The sequence below is a fragment of the Mixophyes fleayi genome, chromosome 6, assembly GCF_038048845.1.
Source record: "Mixophyes fleayi isolate aMixFle1 chromosome 6, aMixFle1.hap1, whole genome shotgun sequence".
NCBI lineage: Eukaryota > Metazoa > Chordata > Amphibia > Anura > Limnodynastidae > Mixophyes > Mixophyes fleayi.
Window position 1 is genome coordinate 77,259,214 of NC_134407.1, and position 26,720 is coordinate 77,285,933.

Sequence of the window (26,720 nt, forward strand, 5' to 3'; positions counted from 1 at the left end):
ACAATAATGGTGTGTGTGTGTGTTTGTGTTGTGTGTGTATATATGTGCAACTCAATGCACCTCTTTTATGTTAAAATTAAAATAAGACATAGCTTAATGTGCACATCTGAAAATAGCATAAATAATCAATACACTGTGTGGGCGCTATTTTGTGTTTAGGAATAAAAAGTACTTTTTGGAGGCAGTTGATGGGTTTTTGCATATTATCATCAACACTTATTTATATAGTGCCAGAAAATTCCATTATGCTTTCCAATTGAGATCAAACACAGTAATACAACAATACTGGGTAATGCAGACAGACAGAGCGGTAAGGAGTCCTTGCTCCCAAGCTTACAATCTATCGGGCTATCTATAGGATACTAAAGTGGGACAGTATGGAAGGAATGTGGAGAGCAGATTTTTGGTCCAAAAGAATGACTGTATGTAAATGTGTGTGTTTATTTTTTTATTTTTTTTTCAATTTTTGTAAGTTTTACTTGATACTATTTATGTTATAATACTTGCATTGCTTATTTATATCTACATTTTCAGCAGTGTTCTTGAAGTATTAAAACATGATTTCATGTGACATATTTTTATATTCTGTTATCCTCTGTGCTATAATGATGTGAAATATATTTGTTTCTAGAAATAATACTTATGATGTCCTTGTATATCCAACATTTTTATCTAATAAACTGGATAACACAAACCTCTACCTGTTATCTTTACCACTCCATCTCTATGTTCCCTAATGTGTTTTATGCTGTGGTTTACTTTTTGGCCAGACATGATAAAGCTGTGAGAAAAGTCTAATGATGTGAGTCATTTAGAAAGTACAAATCAAGGTTTTAATATTTTTGTTTCCAACAGGTAGCCATGCAGAGTTCACTTGGCACCCCATCCCATCAGGGTGGGGGAAGTAACGGTGACCTCGCACTCACAGGCTCTCAAGTCTCGGTGACCAGACGTCCAAGCAGTGCAGGTAGCACCAAACACATTTCACGTTCCATCTCTGTTATCACTGATACCAGGAGCAAAGGAAACTCAATGGTGAGATTAGAAAGCACCCAATGTTCTGTCACTTTACAGTGTGTTGTGCCCTTCTACCACCTTGCTCTTTACTCTGCAATTTCTATTCTTCTGACCTTCATCAACCAATTCCTGTATGTTATGTCTCTTGAACAGAGGGACTCACCCCGAGCTATCAATAACCTTCGTAGGTCCAACAGTACAACTCAAGTGACTACAGGGAACAGCTCGACGCTCAGGTAATGCAATAAGACTAGTACACTATGACAGAAAAATGACATTACTTTGTGCTGCCTGAATGTGTTGCATATGTTGCCAAATAAGGATATTGGACAATAATGAAAACTTCATGCTGCAGGGCCAAACTGCCTTTTCCTGATATGAGCGATGGCTATGTAACCTTGTAGTAAAATGTTACTGCTATGATTTGAAACTGAGAAATCTCTGGCAGTCTTTTCATATTCTGACCTTTATGACTCCAGCTGCTGCTTCCTGGAGGGATAAAATACAAGAACAGGGGGTGGGGGCTCCACTGGAATGCGGCAGATGTTCCACAGGGTGGAGGGGAAGTCATGCTGCTCTTTATCAGACCCTGTGGATAATCCCTTTTCACTCTTTACATTGAAGGGTTCTTCTTCCACTGTGTTACAAAAAGATGAGGAGATGTGAAGGTTGTACCTCTGATCTTGGCATCTCAAAAGGATTTAGGGAGAAGGGGAGCTAAGTTGGTATCAAAAATGGAGAAGAGACACAGTAGATTCTTAGAGCTGGTTCAGGCAACCTGTGGCTTTTCAGCTTTTGTGGAACTACGGGTTCCAGCATGCCCTGCTAGCATTTAAATAGCAGGGTATGCTGAAACTTGTAGTTCAACAGCAGCTGGACAACCATAGGTTAACTAAGTCTGCCATAGACTCCTAGATTTAACTGATATTTAAAAGTCCAGAATTTATCTTGTGCAAAACTGGTCCTCACTTTTGGATACTGTCAAGTGGTGTTAACACTTTGAGAATTCCTTATTTATAAAACAAACATGAACTCTGTTAGTAAACCGTAATTTTTGTTCTAGTTACCTGCATTGTTTTCCATTAGTTAATATTATCAATTACCTCTACTGATAAGAACAATACAGTAATACAAAGTTACTCCAGAAAAAAGGGTGTTAGAGGCACCCAGGAATGATAAATTTAAATATTAAATAATTTTAATCATTCATTAATATGTAAATATATCCAATTAAAATGATACAATGTAATTCTTAACTGTATAACCCACCCTAATAACCCCTGTAACTAAAACAAAAATCAATGTGAACTTCTCTGCATATAAATAATTTGCTGTAAATAAAGAACGGCACTTCATTTTTCACCATTCCCATAAGTTGGGCAAATTCTTTTCTATTTCAGTTTTTAACCCATTTTAGCAGCTGTTTTAGTGATCAATTACTGGCTGCTGAAATTGTTTTTAATGAAGGGGAAGAACACATTCAATCACACATTACTCTGAAGTTAATTTGTTTAATTGTATTTCCATGTTTCGTATATGAGATTTTCACTTCCTGGAGTTTGGTGTCTTTAATGAGAACCCATTACATGCAGTCAGGGCTGCCAACAGGAATTCAGGGCCCTGGTACAACAACTTCATGGGGCCCCCCTTATAGTTGAGCATGTAAAAAACAATTTGTGCCACCACGCAAAAGTAGTAGTGTGTGTGTTCATACAATTGGGGGCTTGGCTATGCATCATTGGGGCATAGCTAGCAGGTGAAAAGCGGTAAGCTACGCTCCTACAGGAAAAAAACCCCCTGCATTGTTGTGTACACCATCGCCACAAGGGTGCAGTGATCGACATATGTCACAGCACTCCTGACTTTCAGGACATCTAGTACCATAGTGTAGTACATAAAAAGCTCACAGTCTTGGCCTGCCCCTTACATTGGGCAGAACACTCATCAAAAATTGGGATTTTCCCACTAGAATCACAACATTTCACAGACTATCCTGCTCTCTCCTACCTGTTCTTGTCACTTTCACCACCTGTGACTGCTGGTTTCGTTAGTTGTGGCTTGTCTGGATCCTGGAATGTTGGGAGCCCTATTTGGAAAACAAAATGGGTACATTTAGAAAATTCCAACCAGCCCCGGCGTTAAATGAATAAAACCCACGAGTAATAATTAGGCCTTCCTCTAGCCCCAACGTTAAAATAGGTTTATTTATTAAATGGGAATACTATCTCCCTCACTGCAAACAGCCCCAGCAATAAATTAAAAGTGTTTACTTTTCATGCAACCATCACTTCCATTGAATACTTCATAGTCACATTTAATAAGGAGACCTCATTCTCCCCCAAACCACCCCATCTTAAATTAATAGTTCCCACTATTAAATTGTCCCACCATCACCCCACAATCAAAATTGCACCCATTAATTAGCCACCACCTACCTCACACTACATTGCCACAAGCCCCCTGTGCCATCACACACACATTACCACAAGCCCCCTGTGCCATCACACACATTAGCACAAGCAACCTGTGCCATCACACACACGTTACCACAAGCTCCCTGGGCCATCACACACACATTACTGTGCCCCTTCATCACCACGCTGTGCCTCCTTATGATCACACTGCGCCCTCCATGCTGCTTTTCCTCTCTTCACCTGGCCCTCCTTCATCACTCTGTGCCATGCTGCCCCCCTCCCCTTCATCACACTGTTTCATGCTGCTCCCCCCCTTCTTCACACTGTTTCATGCTGCTCCCCCCCTTCTTCACACTGTTTCATGCTGCTCCCCGCCTTCATCACACTGTTTCATGCTGCTCCCCCCTTTATCACACTATTTCATGCTGCTTCCCCCCTTCATCACACTGTTTCATGCTGCTCCCCCCCTTAAACACACTGTTTCATGCTGCTCCCCCCTTTATCACACTATTTCATGCTGCTTCCCCCTTCATCAAACTGTTGCATGCTGCCCCCCTCCCCTTCATCACTCTGTGCCATGCTGACCCCTCCCCTTCATCACATTGTGTCATGCTGCTGCCCCCATTCATCACACTGTTTCATGCTGCACCCCCCCTTCATCACACTGTTTCATGCTGCTCCCCCCCTGTCTCCTTCATCACTCGGTGCCTTTGTTTACCTCCCCTTGCCTCCATTTCTTTACTTCCCTTTGTATTGGCTTCTTTCATCTCTTCTCTTCTCTCTTCTATCTTCTGGGTCCTCTCTGCTCCTCACTGAATGTCGGGCATGATGTGATGATGGCACGCACGACATTCAGTGCAAACGGAGCAGAGAGGAGGGAAGAGGAAGAGGGAAGCCGGCGCCGCGATCATGTGAGTTTTTTTTTTCTTTAGTATCCTGCTTTCCCACCAACGAAGGGGGTGGAGTCAAAAGCCCTCCCGCCTCACAGGAAATAAACAAGAAAGAAGAAAATATCGGTTTAAAAAAACAAAAAAACAGTCGGCAATGAGGGCCCGGGGTAATTAGTACCCCCCACCCCCCGTCGGCCCCAGGCACAGTAGAGGCAGTCAACAAACAGTCATGAGAATTCAGCCTATCAATTTACCAAGATCAAGAGCCAAATGGATATTGGTCATGAAGTGTCTGAGTGAAGTTATCACTTCCTCGGGAATTGATAGGCTGCTTTCACGCAAAATCTGAGTCTGCTTCTACTTTGTATAGAAATAGGGAATATTGTGTATTATGGGAATGGTAGCAAGCTGGGCAGATTGTCACTTAAAAACATTCCAAATATTTAATTTAGCTCTATGATATACTTTCTTCAACTAGTCATATTATGAGTCTATTCCCCTTTCAAATAATGCTTTAACGTCTGTGTAAAATATTAACGTTTGAGTGCATTGTTAAATATGAGTTTGATCATTGTTATTGATGCATCATATGTTGCTAATGTTGCCCAGAATAGTACAGTTGAAGAGTTGTATGTGACATACAAGTTTAAATAGTTCCAGAAATGTTGAATTTTAACTAACAGAAATTAATTTGGATTATTTTCATATCCCTAACCCTTGTTCTATTCTCATTTTTTATCAATTAGCGGGGACCATCATGAAGATTTCTTGGCTTTTTTTGATGGCAGCTCCATTGGGCGAAAAAAGCTGCATGGTCTGGCCAAAACCCCCCCAGAGAAGAAGACCACATGGAATATTCTAGTAAGAGTTACCAGATAATTTTAGTTTCTTCAAAATCCACTGTAGAATGGGCACATATTAAACTCTGTCAGTATAATACAATTATAGGGGCTCGCGAGCCATGTTAAAAAGTCTTCTATCCCACTTCCTCTTTACCCCCCAAGTCATGTATGACATCATCATAGTGAAAGCTGCACACATCTTCCTTCCCTGCTTATTAAGGGGCAATCACCTGTTTTGTATGTTTTCTAAAATGTTGATATCTTTGCATAAGATAATTTAAATTGTGTGGGCTAGAAGTAAGATGCAGCCAATCAGAGCATTAGGACCTTTGTGAATGAGCTTTGTACAGTGCTTGCACAACTTCTATATCTGTTCATATAAATATGCTTGTAAAAATTTTCTGTATGTTTGTGTATATATGAAGCGTGTCTGTGGTTCGTATCACTTTTTAAAAGGTTTACGCGTAGACTTCTTTAACAAAGGACCTCTCTCAAATAATAAAACAGCTCAAATAAAAAATATAACACCTGGAAAATTGTCCTGTTAAATATCTACAATGAATTTGGTTAACTCCGGTCTTCAAATTTTGTTTCATTGAACCATTACCAAAGCATGTCTCAAGTACCTTTTTTTTTTTTTGTGGAAAATAGCATGAAGCAACACAGTCTGGCTTTGTAACAAGGAAACCTATAGCGTTGGGTTCCCCTGTCATAGTGTGAAACAGCCCCATTTTGGTCAGTGCGAGAATGGAGCCTACATGACCACCCTCCCAAAAACTACTTGCTTTGTGCTCTTCTAGTCACCCTTGGGCTATGGGTGCTATGGTAATTGTAAAAATAAATCTGAATCCTGGAGTTGCAACTTTTCCACCCCAATGGACCAAGTATAATCACTCCCCATTCTATTCATATATAATAAATTCAGAATTATAGCACATTCACAAGGGTTAAAACAAATTTTCTTTATATAAGGGCCCACTAAACTCACTTTTGCCACCTTGTGAAAAAGTGGTAATATTGATAGTAATTTAGAGGGACCAATGTACAAATCATATTAAATGACACAAAATGCTTGCGAGGAGCACTCTGTGCTGAATGACTAAAATGAACTGACCTGGAAAACATTCACAGCCCAGCCACAAGTGGTAGGGGAAAGCTGCTCATGATTGGCTGGACGTTCTTTGGAAATTGTGTCTGGGACCTAGGGCTAATACTAGGACCACAGGAGTCCCATACATTTTTATTACCTTGGCCCCAGGGCTGTTGGTTTTTTAGTGAAGGTGCACACTGTTGTTTGCTTCCATAGACCTGCACTGATCAGCTGTGGGCTGGTTTCTAGTGTAACTATTTTGCTGGCTGAGGAGTTTGGGGTAGCACACTCCATTATTTTTTTTAAATTATTTATGTATTTACTAATGGAGCTTCTCCTATTTATTTTAATATCCCATTCATTTGATTGTGGTTTCTACAAACTAAACCTTACCTTCACCCACCCCAAAAATCCTCAACCAACTCCAGCAACCAGCCTCACCATAAAGATTACAGCCACACTGTCCAGACTGTGTCTGATTCCTACTATGACAGAAGGATCCCATGATATAGGCTTTTATGATATAATGTAATTTGACCCAGATTGTCTGGAAACATATTATTTCCTATTGGACGAACACAAATCAGATTTTATTTTATGTTTAATAATGATAAATTGGAATTTGTGTAGTGTGGTATTTAAATTAATATTCTTTTTTAATTTGTGTGTGTGTTTATTTTCTCATTTAATATAATTGACAAGGGTCTTCCGAGCCTTGACCTACTATACTGTGGGTCATGATTTTCAAAATGTATTTTTTACATTGCCCACAGCCCAGAGGTGCAGGAAAGAGCACAAGTGGTTTTTAGCGTGGGGCTGCTAGTTTTCATTGAGGGAGGGCAGGGTGCTCATTTATTTGATTTTCACACCAATGTCCCCATCCCCTTCGAGTCCCACTGTCATCAGGCTGGGTAAAGTTCCCACTATGACAGGGATTCTGTAGCTTGATGCTGTGGCAGTCACACTGTAACAGGGAAGTTGATGATGACATTCACAATTGTTATCTTGTTTGCCTTTTCATGGTCAAAGAACTCCTTGTTGGCTTCATTATTCATGGGATTTGTTAGATAGAGAATTTTTAGCTACCATAAATACTTATTGCTGTTCCCTTCACAGGATGAACAACATCGAGCTTTTCCCTTACCCTCAAGTGCCCGCAGTGCCAGCTCCGTGCTGAGCATGAAGAAAAGAGAGATGCCTGCTCTGGCCCCCAGCTTTCCAGCCAACAACAGGTGATGTGTCTCCTACATAATGAGTAAATTAATGGATGGCTTAGAACAGATCCATTGGAACAATTCCTTGTGCTGATACAGTTTTTCTGAGATAGGCGTGTGATACTGAAATAACTACTAACTTTTTTTAAGAAAAAAAAAAAAATATATATTTTTTCCCCCTGTAGGAGCAATAAGGGAACAGTAGGCAACACTGTAACCACCATGGTGCATAATAACTATTCATCTGGAGAGCGAGGACTCAGTGCAAAAAGTTCCAACCAAAAGCCACCATCACTCAAGTAAGAGAAGTGATCATAATTCAGTAGAAAATTGTGCCAGTACTTGGGTAACATGAAATCTCTTTCAGCCTAGGTTGACCCCATTTGCCTAGGAGAAAGCATTGAACTTAGCACTTTGGGGGGATGTCACAGGGGGCACTCTGCGGAGATGTAACATCGCAGATTTCTCCTTGCATCCTATTGAGATGTGCAGCAAAATCTGCGATGTTGGGGTACCGCAGTATTCGGAAATGTGCGCACCCAGACCTTGCAGCTATATCCGGCGGCATATTGCGGACAATTGAATTTCCCCCTTAATGTACTATGTTGTTTAACCTGGCTGACTACTTCCAAACCGCACAACAGGAGAGCTGTGGAGTTCCTCTGCACAGGTCTATCACAAGTGTAATTTTTTTTAAGGAATTCTATCTGTGAGAACGGGTTGGATATTTACTGACCCAGCCAAATAGATTTAAGTCACCTGTCTGTAGTTAAGGAAATCCTGAAAGCATGTTCTGTTGGGGGGTACTTGAGGATCAGAGTTCAGAAACTATAATATAGATGAAGCTGACCTTGGAGCAAACTCTGTATCTGTAACTGCAGTATCTTGGGTGACTAGGATCATGAAGCAACACTGTTTTTTTATTTTTGTCCTTTTTTTTGAAATTATATTTTTATTGATTTTTCAAATAAAAGGAGAGGGTACAGAAGACAAAAGGTGGTGTGAATGGTTAATCAATAAAACATACTCCTCCATCAGTACATAGATGATTGTGGTTATCAATTCTAAATATTGGTCTATAAACCTGAATTCTAATCACAGTAGTGAGGAGGGAAACAAGACTGTGACCTAGGTGAGGAAATTTGGGAGAGGGAAGGAAAAGAGTAAGGATGCTCTTACCTTTATCTAAGGGGAGTAAAGGGGGGAGTAGGGGGAGGTTAAACACATAACTGGGAAGCATTAAAGATAGAAAGAAAATTGGCATATCCTGAAGACATTTTGCTTCCATATTTGTGCCCTTTACCAGTTAACCCTGTTTATTTATCATTTTGTCACTTTGTTATTTTACATTTTGCCATCCACAGGACATAATCATGTATCGAGTCCTATTGCTTATAGAGGAGAGGAGAAGTAGATAGTACCTCTGTTGTTAAAACTAACAACCATAATTTGTGTTGATTAAAAAAAGAAAAGCTAGATGGGGCTTCATTAGAGTGAAGCCATTTACCCCACACATCTATAAATATATGAGAATCTATAGGTTGGGCATATGTGAGGTGCAGGGCTGCCAAGAGGAATTCAGGGCCCCGGAACAACAACTTCATGGGGCCCCCTTATAGTTGAGAACGTAATTTTTTTTTTGCTGTGGGTGTGTTCATACAATTGGGGGCGTGGCCAGGCCACCCCTCCTACAGAAAAAAACCCTGTATTGTTGTGTTCACCATTGAACGGTCACCAAAAATTGGGATTGGCCCACTAGAATCACAACATTTCACACACTCTGCTGATCTCTCCTACCTGTTCTTCTCACTTTCACCACCTGTGGCTGCAGATTTCGTTAGTTGCGGCTTGTCTGGATCCTGGAATGTTGGAGGACCTATTTGGAAAAAAAATTGGCTACATTTAGAAAATAACAGCCAGCCCCGGTGTTAAATCAATAGCACCCACAATTAATAATTAGGCCTTCCTCCAACCCTAACATTAAAATAATAGTATTCCCATTTAATAAATAAATTTCGCTTCCTGCAAACAGGCCCAGCAATACCTATTTCCCGCAGCCATCACTGCCATTAAATAATTCATAGTCACATTTAATAAATAGACCTCATTCTCCCCAAACTCACCCTCACATTCAATAGCCCCCAAACAACCCCATCTTAAATTAATAGTCCCCACTATTAAATTGCCTCACCATTACCCCGCAAACAAAATAGCTCCCATTAATTAGCCACCATCTATCTCACACACACTACATTGCTAAAAACTCCCTTTGCCAACACACACACATTACTTTGCCCCTTCATCATCACCACGCTGTGCCTCCTTATGATCACACTGTGCCCCTTCATCACAGCCACACTATGCCCCCTTATGATCGCACTGCGCCCTCCATGCTGCTTTCCCCCCCTTCACACTCTGCCATGCTGTTTTTGCCCCTCTTCATCACCCTGTGACATGCTGCTTTCCCCCCCTTCTTCATCCCCCCGGAGGTGCAAGCAAAACTCAGTGTTACTTTTTATCGAAGTAATGGTAAAAAGTAATGCTGAGTTACTTGGGAACATCGTGGACTATTGAATCTACCCCTTATTGTCCTTGACCAAAAGTATTATTTCATGTAACATCTGCTCCCTGGAGGCACCACACCTCTAATGTTTGTGACTTACTAAAGGAAAGATGATATGAAGAGCAGTGAGGGTTCTATACCACCTATAAAACAATTTGTAATTGGTTTCTTAAATTCAGATTGATTCTAGAAGATTTATGCAAATTCTTTATAATTTCATTCCAGTGATCAGGTGATTTGGAGAATCCCAATTATTTTTGCTAACTGCTTGATATTAACTGTACATATAAGTGAGATTGCAAGTGAGTTCTGGCTATCTCTTCTTCTACTATTTCTTTCAAAGTGAGAATAGACTCTTTTCAATAAATGGCTGTTTATAACATGGCACACTGGAAATATTTTCAATATTCTGTAACTGTGTTGCCGTTGGGAAAGGGGCAATAAGTGATTTGCGTACTAAGCGGGCCACCTGGTTTGTTTCAAATGGGATAGGGTTGTCTTCATAAACCTGACTGAAAATATGGACTTTATAATAAATATAAGAGTTAGAAGCCTATTCACCTTCTTATGAGAACTTATAATGGGTTATGGTCTTGTCCCTTTTATAACTGATACCAGTTTCTCTAAGAGGGAAAGGGTCGAGTACAACATTTGCGGCACCATCAGAGTCAGATTGTGGGTGGGAGAGTGTGTCTATGAATAGCTTCTTATTGGTCCAAATGGTCAAACCCCTGTAGGCTGCGCGCGCAGCTCATGCTTTTGATAAAACTGCACATAGGTCAGAACACTCACGTCTTCTATGCTGCCCGTGCCGTCTGAGGGGAAGGCCATAAGAGGCAGGCGCATCGGCTGCTACAGATACTTTATTTGCGCCCTTGCCTTTAATGTCCACCTATCTTTTGAGACTCCAGCTTGATTGTTAATCACAGAGCCTTGCTATCAAATATACTGCAATATGAAAAAATTTCCGGCACTCCAAGACCCTCTTTATTGCAGGAAGTGCACAGTGCTGTCTTTTTAATGTTGAGGGCATTATTCAATCACATCAATGTCATAAAAATAGTTTAAATGCGCTACAGATTTTTCATGGAAAAATAGATATTTCAATTAGATTAATATTCCCTACCCCTGAAATAAATGGTGCACTATTTTGTAGGTCTTTTGTGACTTGAATTAACAGAGGGAGGGAACAATCTAGAGAGCATAATCATTATCAGTGTTTTTTATATAGGACCCCACAGATTGCTTATATATAGGGCCCCTAGAATGCTTAATGCCAGGCAATCATCATATTGACATGACACACGTGAGTACAAGCTAACAATTATAGCTAGCATGGATAGTAGTATGAATTCCAGGTGTGTGAGTAAACAAACAGCAATCACTTCAGCATAAGACATGACATCAGGGATTTACGTAGAGCATGACACTTAGGGGGCAATTCAATTGACCGCAGGTCATTTCTTCATGGAGAAATTTTACACAGTCACATTTTATTTCTGGCTGCAATAAAGCGTGTAGGAAAAATTCTATGTCAATTATATAGTAAGTCTATATTTAATCCTTGTCGGGCTGATACTATTCAGAATATTTATGTCGGCCTAACTATTGTCGGGGTTATTGCAGCCGAAAAAATGTACCCCACCCACTGTGTAATCATTGTGGTGTGAGATGGTAGACAAAGCATTTTGTGAGTTATGCCCTTTTGATTTCCCCTGTTCATGGTTAGGGTTCAGGAGTATTTAGCCCCTTATCTTGCATCTGGCATCGGTGGCATAAATGTTGTTAGGTAAGTTCTCTCCACAGAGCTTCACTCCTATGCGGCCATTTTTTGAACCAGTGGGACATTCTAATATCACTACAGATAAGAGGGGAATTTTTCTGGATGCTAGGACGTGCTTCTGAACTATGTAAGGGTCACCTTTCATTTTTTTTTTTTTTTTTTTTATGAAATTATTCAGAAAAGTAAAATAAATCCTGGTAAATCATGGACGTTTTAGCTATTCATTTTAACAGTTTTACTTTAATATGCTTTGAAGCTTATCCACTCTCTACAGTAACCAGAGAACCCCCAGTGGTGAAGAATCCGGGAACAGTTTCCAGAAATCGCAGAAGAATCTATCAAGCACTAACAACCTAGGGCGCAGTAATACAGAAGGGAGCACACCACCAAAGAAGAAAGAGGTTACTGCTGAGGAGGCAGAACGGTCAGTACCAACTTGGGGCTCATGCACATGAAAATAACTGGTACTTGGGGACAGATTCAATTCTTAAAATATCTTGCCTCCGGAACGCCCGCGAGACACCTAGCGCGGATATTTTTTACACACGTTTTTGCTTGCGCCCCCAAAGTGGTGTAAGCAGAAATGAATGTTACTTTTTACCGTAATATAAGTAACAATTGAATCTGTCCCTTAGTGTCCTCACTTTAACAAAGCATTTGATTTTCCTTCGTTACCGCGTCACAAATCCTCCATGCAGCTTTATTTAACCGTGTATTAACTCATTACTTAGTGAGTAATCCCATGAAGTGCCACCAAGCAGATAATGTTGAAATTGAACCAAAGTGAAAACTGTTGCTAAAAAGTGTGTGTACACGCTTACATTATCTTTTGGGCAATCGGCATCAAAATGCATTTAGTAAGCTTTGATAATGTGCATTGAATGCTTTAAAATAACGTCTGTATGCATCTACATCGAGAACGTTTCACAATGTTAGAGGGCATCTGCCACCATACTATTCTTTTTTCCAATGTTGTACACTTGCAGTGTTTATATTTACAGTGTTTATATTGTATGTTGCATGAAAAAGTCCTCCCTAATAAGTTATTCACCTTTAAGTACTTCCATTTTTAGTTCTGGCACTTACATTGCCAGGCTTTGCTGATCCTGGTAAACAACACTTTGGTATGTAACATCCTATGAAAGTTATTGTTGGTTACAGGAGTTGTGGGCTAAATAGTTACAAATATTTCACCTACAAAACCTTTTCAAATACTGTAAGCAAATAAATGATTTTTATCCCATTAATGTCCACCCAGCATCCTTTGTCGTTGCTTGGTCTTAAACCAAAAAATGTCCCATAAGAATGGTGTCTGCACACCTGTCAATGACAGCCCAGAACGCCAGGGAGTCCGCATACGTTATGAATGGTTGCTGACCGCTCTTCTGCACAGCATTCATTAGAACACTATGCAGTATATATAGGCTTTCTTAATCCTGCATCTTGTATCCCTTCTACGGTGATCACTGGGGTGCTCTTTTGCAGGAGAGGGAGCTTCTTGGTCTCGGATCACTCAGATTAGTGGTTACACAATAACAGTTACAGGAGAAAAGGGCACATTTTGCAGGAAGCTAAATCTTGTCAAAATTAATAGAAACTCTTTGTGTTCTGTATGAAAAATACTTTAATGATGGGATCATTAAACTGACGCTGAGCATATCTTATCTGTACAGATTTATTTTGCAAGTAAACAACGCAGCAGTCACCATTCAGCGCTGGTATAGGCGCCAGCGTCAGAAGCGTCGATCAGGGGAAATGGCTGTACGACACATGCTGGCTTCTAAAAAGGAGGTAAACACTACCAATTATTATTCTTTAAAGAGCAACATTCACATTTGGTCAACCCATATCCTGTACCAGATGTACACAACACTGACTTAAATTTATCTTACTGTATGGGCAGCCTTCAGAAATCATCTCATCATCATCACTTTAACTACAATGCCTATTGATTACTTTGAGATATGCAAAGTTTCTGCTTGTTTAAGGTGAGGCAGCAACAAGCAGATGTAGACGGTTTCTTGAATTTCCAGGAAGCAAAGGAGGGTCAACGTCGGAGAATCCGGGAAGAGAAAGCGCGGCAAGCACGGCGGGCTGCTATCCAGGTGGGCAAGTGTATCTTTATTAGTTTAGGGGGTATTTTTCAGTTAAGTTAATTACTATACCTAATTTGTTAGCACAAAAAATGAAAATGATTTAATAGTTCAACATTAGCTGTGGTGCTTGGGTTAATAGATTACATATTATAGATTGATCAAATTGTTTCTTTTAGTGGACTTTTCTGCTAGTTTGCAAGAGCATTATAATGCAGACTTTAATATACCTCTTGATCTGTCATTTAGACTTGGCTCACTGACATCTGCAAGCATTTTCTGGGGCATCCCACTTTGGAGCAACCCTTGCACTATCTTTATGTATGCTACTAGGTGTTCTATATGGCTCTGCATTTGCTAAAATGGAGCTTGGCATTTTGCTAGCATGAACAGGTTTTTTTTGTTTCATGCCAGCTCAGTTGCATATAAGGCCATGCACCCAGATGTATATATATTCTGTGTTTAGTTCACAGAAGAAAGGACTGGAACAGACTTTACCAAAATAGCTAAACTGGCCTTGTGCAAAAAGGTACAAGCAGCAAGTTACAAAGATTACAATCCTGAAATACTAGCACCAAGAAATAATGGCACAAGAAGGGTGTATAGGAACATGATTTTTTTTAAATCAAATATTTTTATTTACATTTCGGAACAATGTAATAAATCAAAACAAATTACCATACATTTCCAAAGGTACATGTAAATCGACAAACAGAAGAGAAACGCACAGTACATAGGTATATACAGGGTAGTGTGTTGTCCAGTTTGATAGGCAGGCTCAGCACTTCTCCCATTCCCACCAAATATGGTAACCTCTACAACCATCATCCAGAACAGGTTGAAAAAAATGGGCGGAAGGGAGACTTTGAGGGTGGATCAAAATCTCTCCGCTAGAGATGTTACTGCATATCCGGACTACGCCCATCGAGAACAAACTTTATAGTATTTGGGCATTGTGTTTCTGGATTGATAGGTAAACTGTTCGTGGCCTATTGCTTCATTCACCAGCACCACCCAGGCAGCGAAATTGGCCCCATCCCGAGTCATCCACGTCTGAGCTTTAATGAACTTAGCCAGTGCAAGTAGATTAATGAAATATCTGGTCGCATTCGTGCCAAGTAGTAGGTCCACTCCCAGACCAAACACACACGTTCTAGGGGAACCTTGATACCCGTATCTTGTATTCCACCACCTCCAGCCAGAAGTCCCCAACCACAGGGCAGCCCTAGAGGAGATGTCAGAAGTTAGCAGGGCTCCTCCACATTTTGGGCAATTGGAATCAGTTCTGACACCCATCTGGTGCAGCCTGTGTGGGGAGTAATAAACTGTTATGTCAGGACCGGACTGGGACTAAAAATCAGCCCTGGCATTTGAAGCATACAGGCCCACCTCTGTTGAGGAGGAAAAAACTGTGTGCTGCTGCGCAGCGGTGGCACCGCCAAGGACGTGGCCACATTTTGTTGGGGGTATGGTCAACATGGGGCAATGATACATACATTATAATAAAACATTACATTTATCAGGCCCTCCCCATCCACATCACACCACTCCTATCCCAGAAACACATTACAACACCCCAGTCTACTGTACTTATCTATGCTTCTGATGCTGCTGACATCCATCAGGGTGGGAATTTCCTGTAGAGTGACCAGGGAAGCTCTTAGTCTCATAAGATTAATAAATCTCATGAGACTTAGAGCTCCTCGGCTTGCTCTGCAGGCTGTGTCCTGTCCGGGGACTGGGAGCAACTATCAGATGCCTCCTGCTAACCAGAGCTTGATTAAGGCTCGGGGGGCCCTAGGCACTTAAGACAGGGGGGCTCATATGATGTAATTTGGTTATTAGACACATTTTAGACAAATACACAGGCAATACTGTGAGCACTACTGTTAGGTGCACACAGTTCTGCCTTCACAAGCAGTACAATGTGAAGTAGGACATACCTCCCAACTGTCCTTGCAGTCAGACCAAATCCTGACTAAGCGGGACAGTCACCCACCAAATTCAGGACAGACTGTCCTGCTTTCTCCTACCTGTCTTGTCATTGTCACCACTTGTGGCTGCTGATGTCTTTAGATCAGTTGCTACTTGTCTGGATCCTGGAATGTTGGGGGCCCTATTTGAAAAAAAAATAATGGGTACATGAAATTCAGAAAACTCCAAAAAGCACCGCTAAATCAATATAGCACCCACGTTTTAAAATTAGGCCTCACTCCAGCCCCAACATTAAAATAATCGTATTCCCATTTAATAAATAAACCTATTTCCCTCCCTACATACAGCCCCAGCAATAAATTAATAGTATTTACATTTCATAAATATAACTATTTCCTGCAACCATCACTGCCATTAAATTCATAATCACATTTAATAAAGAGACCTCATTCTCCCCAAACTCACCCCTACATTCAATAGCCCCCAAATCACCCCATCTTAAATTAATAGTCCCCACTATTACATTGCCCCACCATTACCCCGCAAACAAAATAGATCCAATTAATTAGCCACCATCTATCTCACACACACTACATTGCTAAAAACTCCCTTTGCCATCACACACACATTACTTTGCCCCTTCATCATCACCAGGCTGTGCCTCCTTATGATCACACTGTGCCCCTTATCACAGCCACACTATGCCCCCTTATGATCGCACTGCGCCCTCCATGCTGCTTCCCCCCCCTTCACACTCTGCCATGCTGTTTTTGCCCCTCTTCATCACCCTGTGACATGCTGCCTTCCCCCCCTTCTTCACCCCCCCGGTGTTTTTTATCTTCCCCCCCCCCCCTTTTCTTCATCCCCCTGAGCCTTTTATTCCCTCCCCCCCAAGTGCCGTAACTAGACATTTTAGTGCTTGGGCGAGACACGGCACCGGTGCCCCCCATCTAAGTGGGAGTGGCATTTGCTAGGTGGGTGTGGCCAACCTAATGTGGGGGTGTGGCTAGCACTTTGCTGAAACAATTCTGTTACATGTCTGCGGACCCCAAACATGAGCACAAAAGCATGGAGGAGAAGAAGAAAATCCTCTGTAAGGTGAGGTGCAAGGGGTCTCACAGGCGACCACCGCCTCATTCACCTCCAGCTATTAGCTATTATCTGCTGTCGGTATCACTGATTTACATCTCTTCACTGGGGAAATGTCAGATAACATGTAAACTTGTGTTATCCATCTCTGATATTAGTTATTGCTGCCACTACCTGTAGTTTGTATAGCTTGTTCCATCATATACTCGGTTGGATAGAGATCTGGCTTATGTTGGACACATGTTTGAAGTTGCCATGCATGAAATCCCCAACAGTGTTTTGATTCCTTATGCACTCTTGAGTACACTTTAATGTCTTGTTAAAGTCATTTAAATCTAATGTCTTAACTATGCTCCCTCTGAATCACACACATATAATACATTGATATCTCTCTACCTATTTTAGATAGCATTGTTGATGATGTTGCCATTAATGAGCACTCATTAACATGGACAGGATAGGGGCACTTAATGAAGTAGCTACTTGATAAGAGTCTTCCTGAATTTAATAAGAAAAAAAGTTAGTGGGGGATAAGTAGGATGACTGTTGCATTCTTTATTTGTTACAGGGACTTGTTATAATTGCTATAACACAAATGCAGTCCTGGATTTAATTGCTATAACACAAATGCAGTCCTGGATTTAAGGTGTCAATACAGGCTGCAATTTAGCTGGACAATTAGCTAATTTTAGACCTGATTGGTCACAGATTGCAGCATACATAGTAAGACCAAAAAAACTGTCAATACATCATTCAGATATCGACCAAGATATCTAGAAAATTTGGTCAGATGGTGACTGCATTTGACAGCATAGATTCGTCCTCTAGCGTTTGCACCAAGTGACCTGTTTGGCCTGCTTATTCTGACCAGATTGCTCACAACCTTCAGCTCCGTAACAGAGAGCATCTCGGCCGACCGGCTGTCATGTGACTCCTCCAGGTCCTTCGCTAAACATTGCCTTTATTTGTCGAAGTGAACCTCATCTTGCAGCTGTGACACCTTCAGCTTTTAACTTCCACAGTGGAACACATGTGCATTCCACTAACAGGAAATTCGGCATTTGGATGCCGAACATGTGTTCCACTGCGGAAGTTAAAGGCTATAGATACAGAGCCAGGCAGCGGGCGGCTGCTGCGCCCCCTTGGGCTTGCGCTCTGGGCAACGGCACCGCCCGCACATGCCTAGTTACGGCTCTGCCGCCCCCCCCCTTCTTCATCCCCCTGTGCCATGCTGCTCCCCCCTTCTTCATCCCCCTGTGCCTTTTATTCCCCCTTCTTCATCCCCCTGTGCATTTTATCTCTCCCCCCCCCTTTCTTCATCCCCCTGTGCATTTTATCTCTCCCTCCCTTTCTTCATCCCCCTGTGCCTTTCATGTCCTCCCCCCCTTTCTTCATCCCCCTGTGCCTTTCATCTCCCCCCCCTTGTCTTCATCCCCCTGTGCCTTTTACCCCCCCTTTTTTCATCACCATGTGCCTTTAATCCCCCCTTTCTTCATCACCCTGTGCCTTGCATCTCTCCCCCTTCATCACCCTGTGCCTTTCATCTCTCCCCCCCTTTCTTCATCACCCTGTGCCTTTCATCTCTCCCCCCCTTTCTTCATCACCCTGTGCCTTTTATGTCTCTCCCCTTCTTCATCCCCCTGTGCCTTCCCCCCCCCTTTCTTCATCCCCCTGTGCCTTTTATCCCCCCCTTTTTTTCATCACCCTGAGCCTTGTTACTCCCCCCCCCCTTTCTTCATCCCCCCCGTGCCTTGCCCACCCCCCCTTTCTTCATAACCCTGTGCCTTGTTTCTCTCCCTCCGTGCCTTGTATCTCTCCCCTCCCCTTTCTTCATCCCCTCTCTGCGTTCCTCCACTCTTCTACTTACCTCTGTATTTCCTTCTTTCATCTTTATTTTCTTTTCTTATCTTCTCTTTTTTGTATTCTCTCTTCCGTGCGCCGCTCCTCACTGAATGTCGATCATGTGAATATTTGTATACTCACATGATCGCAGCGCTGAAGTGCCCCCCCCCCCAGCTGCGCAAAGACAAAAAAAAAAAGGATTAAAAAAAAGCTGTAAAGAATTTTTTTTAAAAAAATAATCAGAGTATGAGGGCGGGGGTCTCCCGCGCCGCGATCATGTGAGTATACAAATACTCACATGATCGCTGCGCAGGGTACCGGACCGGCCCATACAGCCATCGGCCTTTCTGGCAAATACCAGAAGTGCCAGATTGCCAATCCGGCTCTGCTCTATGTAATATGTATAATTGCACTTGTCTAAACCTTGTATAGAAGGTGGCCTCCCTGGCACTGTCAAGCATGAAACTCCAGTCATCGTCATCCAAGGGGCCCAAGTCATAGAACACTATTTTACTTTACTTTCAAAATATAAGTTGGTCAAAAATAAATGATTTAGGTTGCGGAGACCCTTTTTAGGGTGTTTACCTTGGATGTCTGTGCTTGACTTGTGTATTTTGAGGGTTGTTGCTGCCGTTATGGATGATCCGGGCGTTGTTTCTGCCGAGGCGCAACCTGGGGTGGAGAGAAGAGGGGTGTGGGAGAGGGAGAAGATTAGGGGAGTGGGGTGTAGCAATATATGCGGTACAGAAAATATACTTCAGTGCTAGTGAATTTAGCAGATGATTATAGGTTTTTTTGCAGTTTTGGATGTTATAGCTCTTTTGCTTTATGTTTATAGCTCAGATGCAGTGTGCGTGGTTTTGTGTACTGCTGATTTCTAATATCACTAGTTTATGGCCCTGGGGATTATATGGTGGTATTGTTAACGTTTATAGCTCTGTGCTAATAGCCTTGTAATTGAGGTAATTACAAGAATGCTTCAGTTTATTGCTCTGAGAGTATATGGTATTGGTGGTTCCGTATGTAGCTCTGTTATTATAGACCCTCTTAGGGTTATGCCATATAATTAAAGTCTGAAGGGGTTGGATGTCTTGGGGACTGTGTAGTGAAAATGCCTATATTTGATTTTAATTATGGTGTAATATCTTGTTTATAGCTCTGGGCAAAATAAGAGGATAAATAGATCTCCTCTTTTTGATTGTGTTGTCAATGCTTTCTGTTATTGTGGGTGTCTGATATTGGGCAAAAATATATGTGTAATATCTAGCTTTTACACGGACGAAACGCGTTGGCAAGGAAACAGCAGTGACCGGATTAGAGAACCAAAGACTCCACAAGCTGCCACCCACCCTACACCGACCCTCTCATCAGACCAAAGCCACCGATAAAAAGCAGGAGACATAGTGGCGATTAGATCCAGCAGTGGAACGCAACTGCGCCGGTGCGTTCCACTCGAAAACCGGAAGTTCGGCATTTGGAACGCAGAGTGCGTTCCAACTGCAGAACCAGGAAACCACTCGGCCAAGCTACCGCGTCCCCTCCCTACCTCTCGGAAACAGACAGAGGGCATAATCCAGCTATAAACATAAAGCAAAAGAGCTATAACATCCAAAACTGCAAAAAAACCTATAATCATCTGCTAAATTCACTAGCACTAAAGTATATTTTCTGTACCACATATATTGCTACTCCCGAATCCCCTACTCTTCTCCCTCTCCCACACCCCTCTTCTCTCCACCCCAGGTTGCGCCACGGCAGAAACAACGAAACAACAAATAAATGTTCTCCAGATTGATTCATGAGGGATCTTGTTCCAACCCTGCTGCCCATCAGATTTGGATCATGCGTCATAGAGTCTTCATGGAGGAGAAAGTGGCACAATGTTTCTTTTCCACAGGGATATCCAAATTAATTCTCCTCTCTATTTATAGCCTTTTCAGTCTGGACTAGTGTTGACTAAAGCAATACTAATTTTGGACAATAGATGGCAGTAGTACATATATCTATAATATAAATGCCTAGTGGCGTGTGTTAGTCTGTTTGTGTGTGTGTAGAAAAAATAAAACCAAGCTGCAGCGCCACCTGCTGGGCGGAGTTATACACTGACCTACTAAATTCTTAGTGTGTGTGTGTGGGAAAAAAAACTCAGAAAGGGCTGAAATTTGGTATACTAAGATGTTTTTAATTTGTTAATTTAATTTGTTAATTGTTAAAAGTGTTTATAAAGATTTAAAAAAAAATAAATATATATTTCTTGAAGGAAAAGTGACAGTTGGGAGTGGTTGGTGGTTGCCGCGGGTGACAGTGGGGAGTGGTTGGTGGTTGCCGGGGGTGACAGAGCGAGAGGAGTGTGATACTCAGGACCGCTGAGAGAGATCCCTGTGTCTGGATAGACATCCGGATAGATGTGGCGATAAAGATGAAGGATGAGGTGATAGAGAAAAATGATGAGGTGGTGACATGTGGCAAAACCACGTTAAAAAAGGCGCTTGCGTCGGGAAGTAACGCTCTTCCCCTGAGGAGGCCTGGGCTAGGGCCCAAATGCATGACAAGAACCTTTTTAACACCTTAAGTAGCTTGATTTGACTAGAATGTATGAGTATCATGCACGGGTTAACTTGTATGTATGTATGTATGTATGTGTATGTACATATATATATATATATATATATATATATATATATATATATATATATATATATATATATATATATATATATATATATATATATATATATATAATGTAATATATATGGATTATATTGATGGAATTATAGTTACTTCTTCTGAAAAGAGGAAAGACCATGCTAGCCTATTTCAGTCCGTTCCAGAATGGTCATATATAATTTTTAATCTTTTCTAATGCTTAACATCATGGCCTGAGAATGTGAAATGTTGCCTCTATTGTCTGGTCTTAACAATCAACAAAGATGCTCACATACACTATACTATATATGCAGTGCCAATATATTAAAGTATACATACAATGTTCAAAAGACGTGCGTATGTGTGTTTTACTGAGGGCTTCAATGAGGGCATACAGTTTTATGCAAACCTGTATAATGAATTAATTTTTTTCAATGCAAGTGGGGTATAGACTACTATAGCCAATCCAGTATAGTAGTATACAATGGTAATTAGTTTAGTCAATTCAGCCACTAATTGTATTAGTTATAATAGAACATTTACAAACATCTTAAACAGTATCCTGATCATAGGAACTGCAGTTGAAGCGGGCACAAAAAGTGCTGGAGACCCAGAAAGTGGCAGAGGAGGAACTGGCTCTGCTGGCACAGAGCGGGAAGGTGGGAAAGAAGAAGGTTAGCAGGAATCTGGCCAATTCTCCAGTGGGGAAAAGCAACAAATCCAATAATAACACAGGTAAGATACATTACATGGCTCCAGAGCATTGCGGTTCGATGTAACATATTGAAATGTTGATGTTCCCATGTAAAGTAAAATGATCAAACTAAATGTTTCAGGTTTTTTTTATGTATTTTACATAAACTTCTATAATACTTAAGCACAAAAAAAAATTGCTGTTCCTTTTCATGCCTTTGCTCTGTGATATAAATAAATGATTGCTCCCTTCTGTTAACCAATGGATGCCATCTAGCATTTGTACTTATATGCTATTCTCCTACACATGGTGGAGGCAGGCTTTTTTTTTTTTTTTTTTTTTTTGCAGTGAACCACTACTATTGGCATGACAGCCCCACTAGAAGCAAGTGATCTCACTAAAGGGCACAAAACAATTGCCATAGTGATAGGCTGTATTCTCTTAAATGTTGGTTCATCCCACAAAATGGCGACCCCCACTGTATGCATGCAACAAGTCCATTTTAAAGTCTGCAACTGTCACTTTTGTTTCCATGAAGTCTGTCACCTCAGTTGAAAATCCTAAAACGCAACATAAAAATAATAAAAATAAAAATAATGTTTGTATCTACACCTATGCATTTTATCTCCGAAAATAACAAAATAAACTTATAGGTACATGTTGTATCTTGGTCATAGTTTTGTTTAATCTTTTTTTTTTTTTTTTTTAAGTGACTAGGCTGTAGATACAATTCAAAGCAGGAAAACAAAGGTATTCTCTGTATATTTGACAGTTTGTACACAAGTTGTGCTTCATTTGTTCTGTTCAGGTTCCAGAGTGCAGGAAATATTGATAAATGACAATTCTGTGGTTCCGCTCTTCAGGCCAGCGCCAGACTGCAGTGAGAAAAGTGTACAGGTGTGTGTCTAAAGTGAAACTGCTGGTTTATTGTTTGTTTGTTTTTTTTGTAAATTTCCTTTTTAACATGCTTGCCCATTGTTTAGGTACTCTCTCCTCCAGACCAAATATTGGGGAGTGGGCATGTTGCTATCTCTGCACAGTCTAAAACCACCTTAACAGATCTGCTGGACACACTGAAACAGCTGGAAGAGCCTGAACCTTTGCTTGAGATTAAAACAGAGAGCAAGGATAAATTTAATTGGATTGATGGGGTAAGAAAGAGCATTGTCTGGGAATTAATGGAAGGGCCTATGTCTGTTTATTTGTAATTTTATGTTTCGTTGTTAACTGTCTTCTCTTCTCTTTCAGGATGCTGAAACATCCCTTACTGCTGATAACATTGAGCGCCTTAGTCAAATGATGCGCAGTGAACAGGGTGAGCAGAAGGAGATCCAGGACAGGGCTTTACTTTCTGAGGCCAAGTTGCAGAACATCATTAGCTTTCTGGATGAGATGGAAAGGGCCGAACAGGAAAGGCCACGGTCTTCTGCTTCCAACACTCATAGAGGGGTAAATACATATCCATTATTGTATAGTTACTTTCAAGATTTATCTATTTACATTTATTTAAATCCAGGATGAATAAAATGTTATGAGCTAGCTTTTGAACGAATCAGGGACCACATGTTAGTCCCCCTAAAATCTAGTAGTTTCCCCACCACTGAACTGGCCTTTTTAGAAGAGGTTCCATATGGGCAGTTCCACATGCTCCGCTTCAGGGTGATATACTGCACTCATGGAACAGGTCATTGAAACACTTTCTGATCTTGGTCGTAGAGACCCTTGTCAGTCCGTTAGGCAGATGGTCACCACAGATGCCAGCCTTTATCTAATGGAGTGGTATACCTTTACCAATATGTCCAAGGGACATATTCCACTCAGAAGTCCTCCCTACTGCTCTACATCTTTGATCTTATGACCATTTATCTTCCTTTGAATGCCTGGACATTGCTCCACAAGGACCAAGCAATCTGGTTTAAGACATACAGTGCGATTGTGGTGGCTTACCTGAACCATCAGGAAGATGGGGCACCCACAGCATCTGAAAACCTGCTATGAGCAGAGTGGTTTCCAGCCATCTCGACCCTTAGTAAATTTGGCGGTGGATTTTTGGATTCATTGTAGATTCAGGCAAGTGGTCTGTCATGGGTGTTTAGGGTCTCTAAAGTTCTGGTTGACCAGTCATAGTGTCTCCCTCATCAGTCAGACCCTCTTTCCCAAGGCACCTTTTTTTTTCATCAGAACTGAAAGGAGCTAGCTTTAATGGTGTGGCTGTTGAAGCCATAGTACTTTAAAGTAAGGGCTTCACCAATTTGGGATTCAGACAATGCTCAAGGTATGAAAACCTTCCTCTTACCCTGTCTTCCACAGGGTTTGGAAAACCTGTATTGTCTGGTGCAAGAAACACGGGTTCATAATCTTTTGGTGGGAATCTATCTGCTCCTATTCCTCCACGGCAGTCCCTAGTCAAAATTGACCTTGAGCACCCCCAAAATGCAGATTTCTGAGCTTCTTTAGCATTTGTTAACTTTCATTCCATGGTTATAGGCATCCTTGCAAGAGACTAGCTATTTCTCTTTCCAGAGCAACTGGCCAGTTGCTCCACCACATATTCTATTTCAGTTGCTCTGTTGGACCATAATTTTAATTATAAAGGTCCTACAGAATATTCACTTTTTCCCCTCACGCTTTATAATCTTTCTCCTAACTATTGTTTCTCTTTCATCCTATCTGGGGGCCACTGCTACCATGGGTTATATGAGGGGAGCAAGGAGTTCACACTCAAACATTTAGTTGTTTTACCTACAGACAGACTCCTTCCCTCTGCAACCCCCTGCATCCTCAGTGTAATTTGAGTGCCCAAGGAGCTGGGCTGACTCTGTGCTGCTCTTGCAGCATTTTCTTACAGACTTAAAATAAATGAAAATAATAGAAATTTCTTTATCTTTCTTTACCTAAGATTAGGTGCAGGTGCAGCAGCTGCTACTTACTAGGACTGTGTTGGAGACACATTTCCTCACAGGACCTGGGCTGCTGCATTGCCAGAGCTCAGATGGCTCTGGTACTACAGATCATTATAAGAAGTGACAGGAGGGTGACCGGCGCTGCTACTCAGCGTGTTTTGTCTTCGTGTAAAATCAGGAAAGGCGAAGTAGAGCAGAGCGCTGCTAATTCCAATACTCTACGAAGTGACGAGATAGCTAAGAGGAATACCGTCTTCCAAGTGAGATGGCACAAATCCACCGAATCTAGAGGTTCAAACGACGGGGAGATCCGATGCCAGTCTCAGAATGTCTGAAAACCATGCCCTGCGTGGCCAATGAGGGGCTACCAGAATTGCGGAAACCCGCTCTCTCTTTAACTTTTTTAGTACTCGCGAGAGCATGGGAATCAGTGGAAACGGGTACACTAGCTGGAAGTGCCATGGAACTGTCATGGCATCCGTGAAATGTGCTTGAGGATCTCGAGACTTTAAGCAGCACAGGGGGACTTGATGGTTTAGTCTGGATGCCATGAGATCGATCTCCGGCATACCCCAGCCCTCTACTAGGAGAGAAAAGACCTGCTTGTTGAGAGCCCAAACTCCTAGTCCCACTACTATACCCCAATATCTCGCAGTGTTCCCCAATGGAGTAAGAGAAATCGATTTTACGGTGAGTAAAAGTCTTCTTTTCTTGGTAAAATCATGGGAGTACCAAGGGAGACTCGGGAGACTCTCGCTCTCCCGCCCACCTCCCCCAAAAGAAACCCTCCCCCCCAAAAAAACCAGAATGGCGCTGCGACTTAACAAATGGAAGCAAGCGCATCCATCCGTGAAGTGAGGACATGACAAGCGGCTTGCTAATGCAGACAAGCATGCCATTTGCCAGTTCTCCAGACTGAAGCTGATGTGTTGGATGACTTACAGAGATGCCACCCCTACAGATATGGCGGTCAGTGGTATCTCCCAGGAGTCTGAAAAACGGCAGATACACGTGTAGCAGAGACCTGAGACAAGCTGTAAATTCCACAGGCTGCATACGTCTTCCTCAGACTGTATCAGAGGGTCTAGGGCCTAGGAAGCTGGCTTGTGCCTGCATTTATCACCGAGTGCAGTGTATCTACATTAGGTGGTGCGAGCATCGCTCTTGCCACGCGGGGGCTTTTGACTTTCTAGTCTCTTGGCCTTTCTCCAAGATGGTTTGTCCCCAGGTCTTAGACAGCTCTCTCTGAGAGTCCATGTATCTGCCCTCTCTGTCTATTTCCAGAAGAAAATTACGGAGCTGCCGGAAGTGAGGATCTTTCTTCAGGGGGTCTTGCATATCCAGCCGCCTTACATTCCACCCACAGCTCCCTGTCATCAGGACCTAGTGCTAACTATGCTTCAGAGTACACTCTTTGAACCATTGAGCACGGTCGAGTTCAGGTTGCTCACGTGGAAGGTGGATTTATCTTGGCCATAGCATCTGCACAGAGAGTTTCAGAACTTAGAGCCCTTTCAGGCTGCTTGCCCACGATAGGGTTACACCTGAATCAGGAGATCGTAGTCCCGACTTTCCGGGTGCGGGATGGATCTTTGGGCTTACGATCTGAGGAATCCTTGGATGTTGTTCGTACCCTTCGCATATATGTTAGACAAACTTAGGACATTTGCAAAACCGATTCCCTCTTTGTGCTGTTTCAGCTTAG

General features: G+C 41.9%; 1 protein-coding gene across 5 annotated transcripts in view; it reads left to right on the plus strand.

The window, feature by feature from the left end:
* The window catches only part of CEP131 (centrosomal protein 131), a 105,694-nt gene that overhangs the window by 16,755 nt on the left and 62,219 nt on the right, over nt 1-26,720 (plus strand). For 2 of the 5 annotated variants that reach the window (XM_075216893.1, XM_075216895.1), the window contains exons 2-13: nt 856-1,035; nt 1,171-1,253; nt 5,068-5,182; nt 7,370-7,485; nt 7,653-7,766; nt 12,070-12,237; nt 13,487-13,604; nt 13,802-13,918; nt 21,991-22,153; nt 22,921-23,009; nt 23,096-23,263; nt 23,361-23,561. In XM_075216893.1, coding sequence (XP_075072994.1) covers nt 862-1,035; nt 1,171-1,253; nt 5,068-5,182; nt 7,370-7,485; nt 7,653-7,766; nt 12,070-12,237; nt 13,487-13,604; nt 13,802-13,918; nt 21,991-22,153; nt 22,921-23,009; nt 23,096-23,263; nt 23,361-23,561 — 1,626 coding nt within the window. In that variant the 5' untranslated portion in view covers nt 856-861. The remainder of the gene's footprint in view (nt 1-855; nt 1,036-1,170; nt 1,254-5,067; nt 5,183-7,369; nt 7,486-7,652; nt 7,767-12,069; nt 12,238-13,486; nt 13,605-13,801; nt 13,919-21,990; nt 22,154-22,920; nt 23,010-23,095; nt 23,264-23,360; nt 23,562-26,720) is intronic. The other 3 variants (XM_075216894.1, XM_075216897.1, XM_075216896.1) reach the window with 2 other exon arrangements.